This window comes from Sycon ciliatum, chromosome 12 (genome assembly GCF_964019385.1).
Source record: "Sycon ciliatum chromosome 12, ocSycCili1.1, whole genome shotgun sequence".
NCBI lineage: Eukaryota > Metazoa > Porifera > Calcarea > Leucosolenida > Sycettidae > Sycon > Sycon ciliatum.
Genome location: NC_088654.1, coordinates 2,842,960 through 2,855,622, shown reverse-complemented (window position 1 = coordinate 2,855,622; position 12,663 = coordinate 2,842,960). Strand labels below are relative to the sequence as shown.

Here is a 12,663-nt window from a genome sequence, read left to right as displayed (position 1 = left end):
TGGTACGTCTCCTCCAGCATTCAGAGCAGCATTCCACGTATGTGCTTGCATTCTTAGTCATTCCTGGCCACCAGACTCTCTGTTGCAGGGTGTCTTGGAAGGCCTCTTGTCCAGGATGTCCTTCGTGTGCTAGGGTCATGATCGCTGCTCGTAAACCTTCAGGAATAACGAATCTGCCACCGAACATTAAGATGCCATCTACCACTGTCAGCTGATCACGGACGAGGTAGTAGGGGTGCTCCGGTGGCAAAATGTCAAGCAACGAATCATACAGTACGCGTTGAATCACTTTGCTCACTAATGGATCATCTTGTGCAGCACAACGAATGTCTGCAATGCCTACTGGAGCGGCTTCCAAAACTAGGCCAACATACTCATGGAGAGAACGCGATTCGGCTGGAGAAGCATCAGTAGACGCTACCGGGGCTCTGGAAAGTGCATCAGTACAGAAGAGCTCCTTCCCTGGAACATGCTTGAGGGAGTAATCGTACGGCATGAGCGCGACTAACCAGCACTGCAATCGAGGTGGCACATCGTCAAATGCCTTCTGCACAATCGGTATGAGAGGTTTGTGATCAGTGTACACCTGTACATGACGACCCAGAACATACTGGCGAAAACGGGTCAGTGCAAACACTATGCCGAGCATCTCGCGCTGCATCTGCAAATATCGGGACTCTGTGTCCGTGAGCGTGCGGCTGGCGCATGTAATGGGCAGCCATTGTCCAGCCTTGCTTTGCTGCCACAGAATAGCTCCCAGACCAGAAGGTGAGGCATCGGAGCTGATTGCTGTTGGTACGTTTACATCCGGTTGGAAATATGCAAGTGTTTGCAATGAAGAGACTACAGCTTGCTTAGCTGTGGAGAACGCTTTGAGAAGATCATCGTTCACAGTGAATGGTTCACGCTTCATCAGCTGGCGTAACGGCTCTACGGCTTCAGTCAGGCGAGAAACAAACTTTCCTAAGAACGTGACCATACCCAAGAAGCGGTGTGCATCCGCTACAGTCTTTGGGGCGGCCATGTCGGCGATAGCGCTTAGCTTGCTGCTGTCCGGCTGAACTCCATCTCTGGTCAACGTGTGGCCCAGGTACTTGACCTGGTCTTTGCCGATGTGACACTTGGCCCAGTTCAGCTTGAGGTTTGCTGCCTTCAGGCGTTCAAAGACACTTACCAGGCGAGCAGGCGAGCATCATGCTCAACTTGATTCCTTCCGAAAATCAATATGTCATCTATGTAGACAACAACACCCGGCAGACCAACTAGAATATCCGACACCACTCGCTGAAAGATTTCTTTTTCGCCCTTTTTGGAAAAGGCCGTTTCTTTCGCCCTTTATTGCATTTTTTGGTGAATATCGCCCTTTTTGAGCTTTTGGAGCTGAAAAAGTGCTAAAATCTGTTTGCTCATACATGTACATGCCTATCCGTCGGCAGGACAGCAACCACCCTGTTAACCACTGTATTCCAGCAAATTTCATTTCCATCAGTCGTCGTCATCCTCTCCATTCTACAATAATGATTATCCACTTTGTAGGCAGTGTACATTTCCAGGTTATCAGTCGGCAGCCAATGTCTTAACCACTGTAGTCCAGTAGTCCAGTAGTCCGGTGTATAAATTGATATGAACAATGACCCTCTAGACAGCTGTTTCGCTCCTCCTGAGCTCATGAGTGGAGGCATGATGTTGAATGAAAGCATAATAAGAATAGACTGATCTTTACACGTCTACATTGGCGCAATTGCGCTCATTCGGCAAAGAAACATGGCACACCCTAGTGACAAAAGTGATAAAAAGTGATAAAAGGTCAGGTGATAACGACACGTGCTCATGGCTGGAACAGGAACATGTAGCACGTGTGAAAAGGGGGGGGGGGCAAAAAACATCAGTCCGTCTAACACCAGAAAAGTTATGGGTGCGTTCATATGTTCTCTAGCTTCTAGAAGAAGAAGAAAAGAGAAGTCGAAGAAACTGGGATTACTCAAGAATGGGTCTCGAAGAATTCGGAGATATTTTGCACATGTCAAGCAAAGTGAAGCGCCAAAGGGGCCGCGATCTTGAGTGATGAATGTATGTGCGTATGCGAAAAGGGAAATGCGTACACTCATGATGAACACGTGGCTTTTAGCCATAGTTCGCATGCGCTGATCCCAAACCGCAGGAATCTCCAAGTTTCAACCGCCTCTGAAGTTTGGAGAGCTTGGAGAGCTTTGGAGAGCCTCCTTAAAGTCGGAGAGGATATAAGAACAGCTCTCGAACTTTTTGGAGAGTCTCCAACTTTTCCGAGAGGATTTAAGAACGCACACTTAGTTATTGCATGTGCCACAAAAAAACAAAATATACTTCCGCTGCTGACTGTACTTGTCCCACAGTGACGTGACAGGGAAAGAACAAAGAAGCCAACGCAGCAGACCCAAGCAGCAGCCCCTAAGCAGCAGACCCAAAGGCCCCTGAGGCAATCACTGTCCGGCCCGCCCATCGCACACAGCCACACCACGCCGCCATACCAGTTGAACACGTACACTGATGTTGCCTGCGCCTTCTGTCAGCATCTTCCGCTGCAAAAGAGCCACTTGACACATGGAGAGGCCAATGGGGCATTCAGTCCATTCAGGGCTGTGCTGTGCACAATGCTGCTCTATCTTGATCTAGCATTTGATGTTGAGAAACTATCCCGCTTGTCTCGTAATTTCACTCAATGTAAAATTGTAAAACAAATACCTCTGGGGTATGATAGATTAGCAAATCCGGTTTTAGAGTGATTAGGTGTTTAGGTGTGAGCAAGGTTTGCCCAGTTTAACAAGGGGAAAGAATGTGCATTACCCATGCATGGCACGTTTCACTTGGAAATACACAGATATCCATAGAGATAAAGTGGTGCTTTTTCGTTATTCAGTTTTGAAAAACATTTCCTTGATCAGTTGATAAACCTTCACAACGTCTCCGTCAGTTTTTAGCGAGGCAGCAATATTAATACGAGGTCAGTGTTCCTGAGCAAAGTGAACCGTTTGCCTGAATCATGCAACTTTCCATGACGAAAATCCCATGCACTGCATCACTGCTTCCCTCATTCCAGGCAACAAGTTCCCAATTAAGTCTGGGTCGCAGCACGGCTGGAAAAAAGCCCTTCTGCTTCCAAGCAGGACTTAAACCTGGTACCCTCTATTTCTCAATCATGGTCTTGGACCACCTCGCTATATCTACCTGCTGTAGTTGGGTAAAGCCTCCGTACTAAGACACAGGGATGTTGTGTATCGCACACCTTTCTCCCATCAACCCCATTGTTTGCAAAAGTGGTGGTACTTTCAAGTAGTTCTGAGCGCAGGTTTTGAATTGTACTGGGAAGTAGCATATAAACCAACCAAACAACCCACCAACATATTTTCTATATGCTGCTTCTGAACTGTGTTGCTGGTAGCCAAGATAATATTATGTCAAAAACCAAGTTTACCAAACGGAATTTTTAAGGGAGATGCATTCAATTCCGCACGTGGAAGCAATGAACTGAGGGGAGTTTGTAACGATGGCTATACAGCCACACAAACACCTAAGGCGAATTGCGACATTTTTGGCACGGTGACTGTGATGGGCAAATGCGGTAAGATATCCTGTGTGTTTCTGATTAAGATTGTATAGTGGTGACAATTGATTTGAGCTTCAAGATTTAGTTTAACTTTTAGTAAGAGGAATTTTATGCTATGGCCTTGTGAACGGAGCTCCAAGCAAATGGAAAATTCCAATCAAGTGAGATTTGAGAAGTGCCAAGAAAGAATACATTACAGGGCAGATCTCTAAAGGGTTTGCTATTAAGGGGATTCGCGACGGTTAGCGCCATTTTGGATTTCCGATTTTTTTCTGAAAAATAATGCCTTTCGGAGTGGAAAAATGGGGCGCGATCATGAACAATCGAGTAAGTAGTTTGCCCATGACCTCGCAGCGCGTGCTCGGGTCGAGACAAGATTTGAGGAAGAAGCTCAGCCACTACTACTTGCGGATTTGTTTTGGCATTGGCGGTTTTTGGATAGCTTGGTTCTCCTGGTGACGTGTCATGGAGATGAAGATGCGGGAGAGTAATCCGTCGCCCACGACGCGACCTTGCATTCTGCGTACTGGACGATTCAAGAAGCCGAGGAGGGGGACGCTTCGCAAGCTCAAACGATCGATCGAGTTCCTGAAAAATGTGGTAAACCTCTGGCGCTCATTGATTGTGTTGAAGAGAAGAGGTACGGCTTGGGTAGCGTACTTGTCATTCCGTGTCAGCAGTGTGGGATGGAGAATTTATAGATACAGTGCAGGGGCGGATCCGGGGGGGGGGGGTCGGGGGGTTCGAACGAACCACCTAAAACTTTCCGACCATGGTGCAGTTTTTTTCATTTTTTTACAAAAGCCAGGCATGCGAATTGCTCCTAGGATCCTGGCCTGCCGTAGCGCATATATAGCCCGAGCTGAATCAAGCAGATGTTACATTGATACATGTGCATTGATATGACCCTCAGACAAACACCTTGCCAATAGGCCTTTCCCAAATCGGCCATTTATTTTGGCCTTTTCGGCTTTTCGATCGGCGGAAAAAATCGCCAGAATCGGTTGAAAATTTCTGTAAAAGGTGGAAATTCGGCTCTAAAATCGCAGCCACCTTTCGCCGATAATGGCTACAGAAATTGTATTTGCATCCTATTGAGGCACTAAAACATCAATTTTCGGCGAATTCAGTGCGAAAATTGCGTATTCGGCTAAAAGATCGATGATTTCTTCAAAACCACTTTTTTCGGCCAATGTTTCGACCGGCCGATTTGGGAAATGCCCACGGGCCGTGACGCAGGCGCGCACGAGCAGTCATGGCCAGTTGCCCACGACCCTGCAAAACATATACATGTACTACTTTCACTTTAGCTCATACATGTACATGTACATGTACACCCTTCAAAGCGGTGAACCCCTTGTAGTCTAGGAGCCAAGTCAGCAAAAGTCCAAGGAATAAGGTATTGATAGGCGACACGCCTCTGGGTCATCCTAATAAAGATATTATTATTCCCGTAGCTATGCAGAAGACGTTACTTCAGTAACGTCTGGCGCCTGTCCCGTTCCTGTCCCGTACCATACCGTACCATCAAACACAGCTGGCCACATACAGCTGGCCGCAATAGTAGGGCTTTCAAACGCATCAAACACAGCTGGCCACATACAGCTGGCCGCAATATTCAACTAGGGCTCTCAAACGCAAGATCATAACGTGAAGTAACTTGGAAGAATGAGTATGAATGCAAAGTGTATGGGGGAATGCATGTAGGGCGATAGTGCGGGTTCGGATCCCAGGTTATGCCTAAAAAAATAGGAGAATTAAAAAATTTATAACATCCTTATGCTTTTTTTGCCGAGGTCATCAAGGCGGTAGACGGTGTCGTATTATCCTCGACCGTACCTGTCCCGTACCTGTCCCGTACCGTACCATCAAAGACGGCTGGCCACAATGCATATTCAAATAGGGCTTTCAAATGCAAGATCATAACGTGAAGCAGTTTGGAAGAATTAGTATGTATGCGAAGTGTATCGGGGGATGCACGCAGGACGATAGTGCGGGTTCGAATCCCAGGTTAAGTCTTTACAAAAAAAGGAGAAATTTATAAGAATTTATAACATCTCTATGCTTTTTTTTGTCTAGGTCATCAAGGCAAAAAAGCATAGCGTAGGGCCCTGAGCTTCCAAGCTCTCTCGTTATTACATGTACATGTATATTCAATATAGCTATGAATAGGATGAAGGCCGCAGACATCACGCAACTACGTGACTTGTTTGACATGTATTACTGTGTATTTTATAACAAAATATGATCGAAAACCCAGAATCGATAGCTACATGTACATGTATATTAAAATTATTATCTCCACGTAGATTACAAGTATATTGTTGTATTGTTGTATTCTTGTTTGACATGTATTACTGTGTATTTTATAACAAAATATGATCGAAAACCCAGAATCGATAGCTACATGTACATGTATATTAAAATTATTATCTCCACGTAGATTACAAGTATATTCGGCGATTTCTTGGTAAAATCTCAGAAGTCGGCGAAAAGATCGGCGATATTTTGAAAAGGCTACTTTTCGGCGAATTTTTCGGCCGGCCGATATGGGAAAGGCCTACTTGCCAACATTCAACGCTTGGTCGACACGTATTCTGATGATGTGCCAAGCTCTTCAACTATATCAACTGATATCAAAAAGTATTCTTTCTAGACCAAAGAGTGGTATATTTGATAACATATAATAACGATAGAAATTGTTACGATACTTCTCCAGACGTTTCGTTGTTCTGAACAACATCGTCAGTGGATAAAGAATCTTTCTTTATCCACTGACGATGTTGTTCAGAACAACGAAACGTCTGGAGAAGTATCGTAAAAATTTCTATCGTTATTAAATGTTATCAAATATACCACTCTTTGGTCTAGAAAGAATACTTTTTGATATTACAATGAGAGTGAATAATCAACGGCTTGTCCGCCAACTCTTTTTAAATCAACTGACATCCGAAAGTGGGTCAGGAAATGGAAGGACGCAGCAGAGAAGTCTGGTGCACTTCCAGCTACCCCACAAGAAGCTCTTGTGCATTGCGATGCCGATGTTTTCCCGAACATCCACGTCTTCCTCCGGATAGCTTCAACACAACCCGTCACCTCTGCGGAGAATGAGCGCAGCAACACTGCCTTGAAACGGCTGAAGCTCCACCTGCGCTCAAGCGCTCGACAATGGGATCAGAGCGCCTATCCTCTAACCCTTTCCCAAAGGTGCCCGCCCTTTTTCGCCCTTTTTGGAAAAGTCCGTTTCTTTCGCCCTTTATTGCGTTTTTTGGTGAATATCGCCCTTTTTGAGCTTTTTGAGCTGAAAAAGTGCTAAAATCTGTTTGCTCATACATGCCTATCCGTCGGCAGGACAGCAACCACCCTGTTAACCACTGTATTCCAGCTAATTTCATTTCCATCAGTCGTCGTCATCCTCTCCATTCTACAATACTTTTGATTATCCACTTTATAGGCACTGTACATTTGCAGGCGATCAGTCGGCAGCTAATTTCTTAACCACTGTAGTCCAGCAACTGTCATTTTCAAAAGCACTTTTTATTTTTATGTCATCACACGTTGGTAAGGGTGGAAGAAAACTGAACCCCTTCAATACCGAACGGAATATCCTGCACGCAGTTTGTAACTCCGGCTTTGAATCTAGTGGTCCGTCTAACCCTCAGGCAACTTGCCATAGTAATGGCACGGTAACAGTGCAAGGCAGATGCGGTAAGATATTCCTGTCGGTTTCTGATTAAGATTGTAGTGAGCGTAGATTGAAGTCTCACACCTGGTCCACGTCATCAATATAGTCACTCATCTTTCGAACTTAGTCTTTAGATAGTCCAAGGTTCGAGTCCTGTTGGGTCTGGCGATTTTTTCTCTTTTCAGGCAGTTCACTTCCCCGACTGATCCTTTGAATTTGACGTTCTCCCTATCCTGTCAAAAAAATTAATAAATCAACTCTTCATTGACCTGGCCACTACGGCGGACCGTTAGAGTCGCAGAACCAATTTTGCCATGGGGTGAGTCGACTACAAGAAGGCGTATGACATGATTGGATTGAGCGCTGTTTGGAGCTGTTTGGCATACACGAATCCGTACGCAGACTTATACTGTTAGCATGACTTAGTGGAAGCTTAACCTTTTGAACGGCACCAACAGCTTGGGATCGGCGGCCATTCAGCGTGGGATTTTCTAGGGTGATTCCTTATCCTCACTGCTGTTCGTCATCTGCCTCATACCTATCACCATGGTCTTAAGGAAGGCTGACACAGCCTGCTGTTTCAAGGATCAAAACCGAACCAAGCTCAACCATCTATGGTACATGGATGACATCAAGCTGTATTCAAAGAATGAAAAGGTGTTGCGATCTCTTGTTTACACTGTTCCTGGATGTAGTCAAGACATTGGCATGCAGTTTGTGTGTGGCAAAATGCGCGACCGTTGTACTAAAGGCTCAACTGCAAACAAATATACAGCAAGGGCTGCACCAGTAGCGCAAGATGGCCCAAAATTTCTCTTGTACGAGGCAGCCAGTGCACTTGAGTTTCACATGTGCATCGATGCCTCGTCGCACTAGTGGAAAATCATGATGTAGCAGTCGGGCGCTTGAGGATATCAGATATGCATTGCAGTTGGAAAATCAAGAATCGAAAAATAAAAAGGTTCTCTTTGGGGGACAGCCACAGCCCTACAAGTAGGTACCTAAAAAGATGCATGATATATACAAGTATGTTAAGTATGTTATAATTGCACATGCACCATAAATACATGGGCTCATGGCAACCTGAGAGAAATTTTTGAATATTATTTTTGGATGGGAGCGTGGCACGCATGTGAAACTCGCATGCACTATCTGCCCAGCACAAGAGATGGTTCTGGCACAATCTGGGCCATTTTGTACTACTGTTGCAGTCCTTGGTGATTTGTTGTTGTGGAAAAGTTCTTCTTTCTCGTCATGGTGGGCTGTTGTTGAGCAAGTGACGCTTCGTATCCCAGTATCCAAGCAACATTACTAGAGTTTCTGGACCAAACTGTCATAGTGGGCAAACAAAGTCCACTCAGGTATAAAAGGAGCCAACTCGGTAATCGGTACTTTGGCCATGTCCGGAGATTTTTGCTCGTTAAAGACATTTACTGATTTAAATGATGATGGGTTGAAACCATTAGTTCTATAAATTTGGCAACAAGAGCTAAAAGCCAGAAGGTTATATACACAGTTCCATATTATTAAGAGTCATCAAAATGTGACGTCAAAGTTTGAGCTGGCTCGAAAAGATTCTTTTTCGATCGAGTGGATGTTCTTCTTGTCCAAGGAGTTTCTAGTGTCTTCAAGTGAGTTGGGTCAAGTTTAGTCTCAAAGTACCACACTAAGAATTACTGATTTAAGTGATGATGGGTTGAAACCATTAGTCCTACAAAGAGCTAAAAGCAAGAAGGAACTAAACACAATTGCATATTTTAAGAGTCATTCTTAGTGTGGTACTTTGAGACTAAACTCTACCTCTCACCTAGCACTAAAATCAATTGACCCAACTCACTTGAAGACACTAGAAACTCCTTGGACATAAAGAATCTTTTCGAGCCAGCTCAAACTTTGACGTCACATTTTGATAATTTATATGAAGCACAGAAGTGATGGTTTCCCCTGCCTGCATCATTGCAGTATGTAAGAATACTCTAAAGCTGTTTTAAAAAGATACTTGCGCAGGTGCTAGAGGGTTTTACATTGCCATGTTTGTTATAATTGTTGCGCTCTTTGGAGCAACTCACACCATTATTTAGCCTGTGTACATTTCAACACCATTCTACCACCGATATGCTGTGTAAATTGACATTGTTGTGCTTCGTCTCATTTTCAACCTTAAAATTAACCGATTTGAGAAATGATGAAGAAAGGAAAAGGACAGAATGTTACGAGTTATGACAAACTGTCCACCAACGTAACCCGATCTTATACAGTCCTTTTCCTTTCTTCATCATAACTATATTGGCTCACCATCCGAGTTCAGATTTGAGAAATGATTGTACAAGAGGACTCATCAGATTTACAACTCCCTTCGTCTCTTCGTATGCAAATATGTTTCCCTTTGTATAAGTTTTTCCCCATGGCAACTGACCTATGGGTGCACTTCCATTTTTTGGTTTCGTAGCAGCTGAATATCATCATGTTTGTGATGCCAACAGAGTGCTTTTTATGCACACGAAGGATACACTGGTTTACGATAGTGCCAAGATATTTTGCACTGATAGAGGCGCCAGTTTACCTACTTTCAGGGAGGAACTCTGCATGAAGAAGCTTTCCACCCAGTTAAAAAATACCGAAGGACAACTATATTTCTGGAGTAGTATTCTACTTTTGGGAAACCGGTTTGCCTCTAATGGACTTGATTCAATGGTTGCTTTGGACCCTATGGACGAATTTAATGTAGCCTGCGTTGAGAAGAGGAGTAAGTCGACATGCACATATTATTTGAGTTTCTTTGTGCTGTGCCGATGGGTCCACAAAGGACGAAACAGCATGCCGTCCGCAGATTTCAGAGTCATTTGACACCCTTAGGGGGGTAATACCTGATCTGGGTTCGACATTTGGCAAGATGCTTGTGCACGCTATTATTTCGCGGGATACAGCCATTTATGTATCTATTATTGCACGATTAAAGAGGTCAATATATTTCATATACTGACCGATTACGAGGGCAATAATAGATTTATCATGACATAGCATACCTAAACTGTTTTTAGCTTTGTTTATAGGAAGAAGTGAATACTATTGTAATAGTGCATAGTATGTACATATGCCGTTTACATTGGACATACCTTCTCTGTAAACAGAAGTTTCAGTTGTCTCTTGTAGTATGTTCCCCAAGTTCTTTGACTGAGAATTTGATAGTTTGGGTTCGAATCCCAACATTTGACTTCAGACTTTTCTTCTTTCAGTTCTGATTTTTTTTCTAAGTTGAGGAAAAAGTTCTAAGTCCTCGGGCTAAGTGGTCAATAATAGAGAGGTTTTGCATTCCGAATTTCGGAATTATTTTCGGAATGTGGCGGCAGGAGTCGAAAAAGTAGTCGAACTTGCGGAAGTGTGGTGGCGAAAGTGCATGGTTTTCCGAAAATAGATTTTCGGCTCTTTCATGTTTGGGAGTGCATATTTGAATACAAAAAGTGTATTTTTCATGTTTGTATTTTGCTTTCTGCTGCTCTCGATTATTTGAAAAATTTCCACGTATGTAGTTTTGATTTTTGCTGGTTTTGCTGCACTCGCTGATCTTGCCATGTTGACTAATCTTCTCACACTTCATCACACTCTATCTTCCTTTGCCCTGGAGCCTACTAACAGTACAAGACAGTAGTTCGCCAACCTTGTCTTCAGCTGTTGGATCACTTGGTCCACCATCAGTTCGTCCTCGTCTTCGAACCGCACCCAAATTCAGTTTGACCTGCGCACATGGATTTGATCCTGCTCAACCCCTTCGACGCTCTCCATTTTGTTTTGCATGGCAACCCTTGGAAACGAAGTCGAATCAGATTTTCGGAATGCAAAACACTGAAAATACCGTTTTTCGAAACGCGCTTTTTTCGGAAAAGCACAGTCGAAAATCATTCCGAAATTCGGAATGCAAAACCTCTCTAATAAGTGGTCAATATAAGCGGTCAATATATGCTGATATTTGACCGCTTAGAGATCACAAGTTTCTGTGGGGGTCAATAATAAGAGAGTGATAAGTCACCATACGAGACAAGGTGAAATGCATACCTACTATGCAATATTTGTCTCACAATGCACAACTACTGATATTCGCAATAGTCACCAACGACTTGCACAGCGGCACAGCGCTTGGCCCATTTGGCAGCATCATCCCCACGTCGGAACTTTGAGGATCTGCATGTGTACAATTTCCATGTTTTCCGTGTGTAGGTGCCGATTAAGCAGCGTAGGTGTGTGGCTCGTGAACATAATTTTTCTAAGGTCAAGAAGTAGTACATGTACCAGGCAACTTGTGAATACAAAATGTGCCTTTGTCGCGACATATTGACATCGTTTCAAATGTGATGGAAATCATATACAAAAATTAGCTGCCCGTAAAGGGTTAAGTTGACCAAATATAACTTGTTCATTACATTCATTTTGATTTTCTCTGTCCTATGCTGATGGGTCCTCAAAGGATGAAACAGGATGCTCTCTGCAGGTGTCGTAGTCAATGTATGTAATAACCGAAATCACCGGACATTGCCAAATTTCGGATTTCGCTTAACCGTTTGCTCCGTATATCCTTGATTGGAACTTATTCGCCGACTTAGTTGTCGATGTTTTAATCATGGCCAATATCCAAGGACCATACCATCTATGTTCGCACACCAATCCAAGTTACCTACTTGATCCGCCCAGACACAATTGGGGCTTATCTTCCCACTTGTCTCAGGAAGAAAACACAAATGTGCATGATCATTTACATGTCAGGAAGCAACTCAGCCGAAGATTCAAGCAAGTTACATTATCTTCTTCGCCACTGTCGTTCCTGGAGGAACAGCTCAAACGTTCGATCTGCACAGCTGCTGCACGTTTCTTGTTCAACTTCTCCCCATCTCGGATCTCTCTCAAAGGCTGTGCGTGCCTGTAAAAATAATGCCTTTGTTTGAGACAAAAAGGCAACGCCACATCAGCGGTGTCCTTTTTCAAGTCGCCTCTTGCACTTGTCGTATTTGCTGATCCTCACCCAAGTGAGCCGCCGGTGCTTGTAAATGCAGCACAGTGATAGCATCCGCTTTTTGTAGCACCTGTGCATACTGGACTTAAGTCTTAATGCCTTGCACCAGTCTTTTAGGCTAGTTTCCTGAAAGTCCTTTGCACGAGAGTTTCACTCAAGACTTGGTGCTTTATTTTGAGTAGATACTTTGCCCGGTCCTCTGTGAGCTTCAGAGTGTGTCCACCGGATTGGTCTCATTTTTTGGAGATTTCGACATGCAGTTTCTTCGTCAGCGATTTGCTGGTATTCGTTGGTGGCAGCTCCAGTTTAAAAGACTCAAACGAACCAATCGCAACTTCTGTCATGGTTTGTGCTGCCACGTTGTCGGATGCAATGGTCACTGGTTATGTT

At 44.0% G+C, this 12,663-nt stretch overlaps 2 protein-coding genes across 2 annotated transcripts in view; both read left to right on the top strand.

The window, feature by feature from the left end:
* Positions 1-4,284, top strand: part of LOC135828718 (uncharacterized) — a 46,241-nt gene extending 41,957 nt beyond the window's left edge. The window contains exons 10-11 of the mRNA XM_065341142.1: positions 3,419-3,598; positions 4,217-4,284. Of these exons, the coding sequence (XP_065197214.1) occupies positions 3,419-3,598; positions 4,217-4,284 (248 nt within the window). The remainder of the gene's footprint in view (positions 1-3,418; positions 3,599-4,216) is intronic.
* A 5,442-nt stretch (positions 4,285-9,726) lies between these two features.
* LOC135828717 (uncharacterized) overlaps positions 9,727-12,663 on the top strand; it is a 40,519-nt gene continuing 37,582 nt past the window's right edge. The window contains exon 1 of the mRNA XM_065341141.1: positions 9,727-10,014. Coding sequence (XP_065197213.1) covers positions 9,762-10,014 — 253 coding nt within the window. The 5' untranslated portion in view covers positions 9,727-9,761. The remainder of the gene's footprint in view (positions 10,015-12,663) is intronic.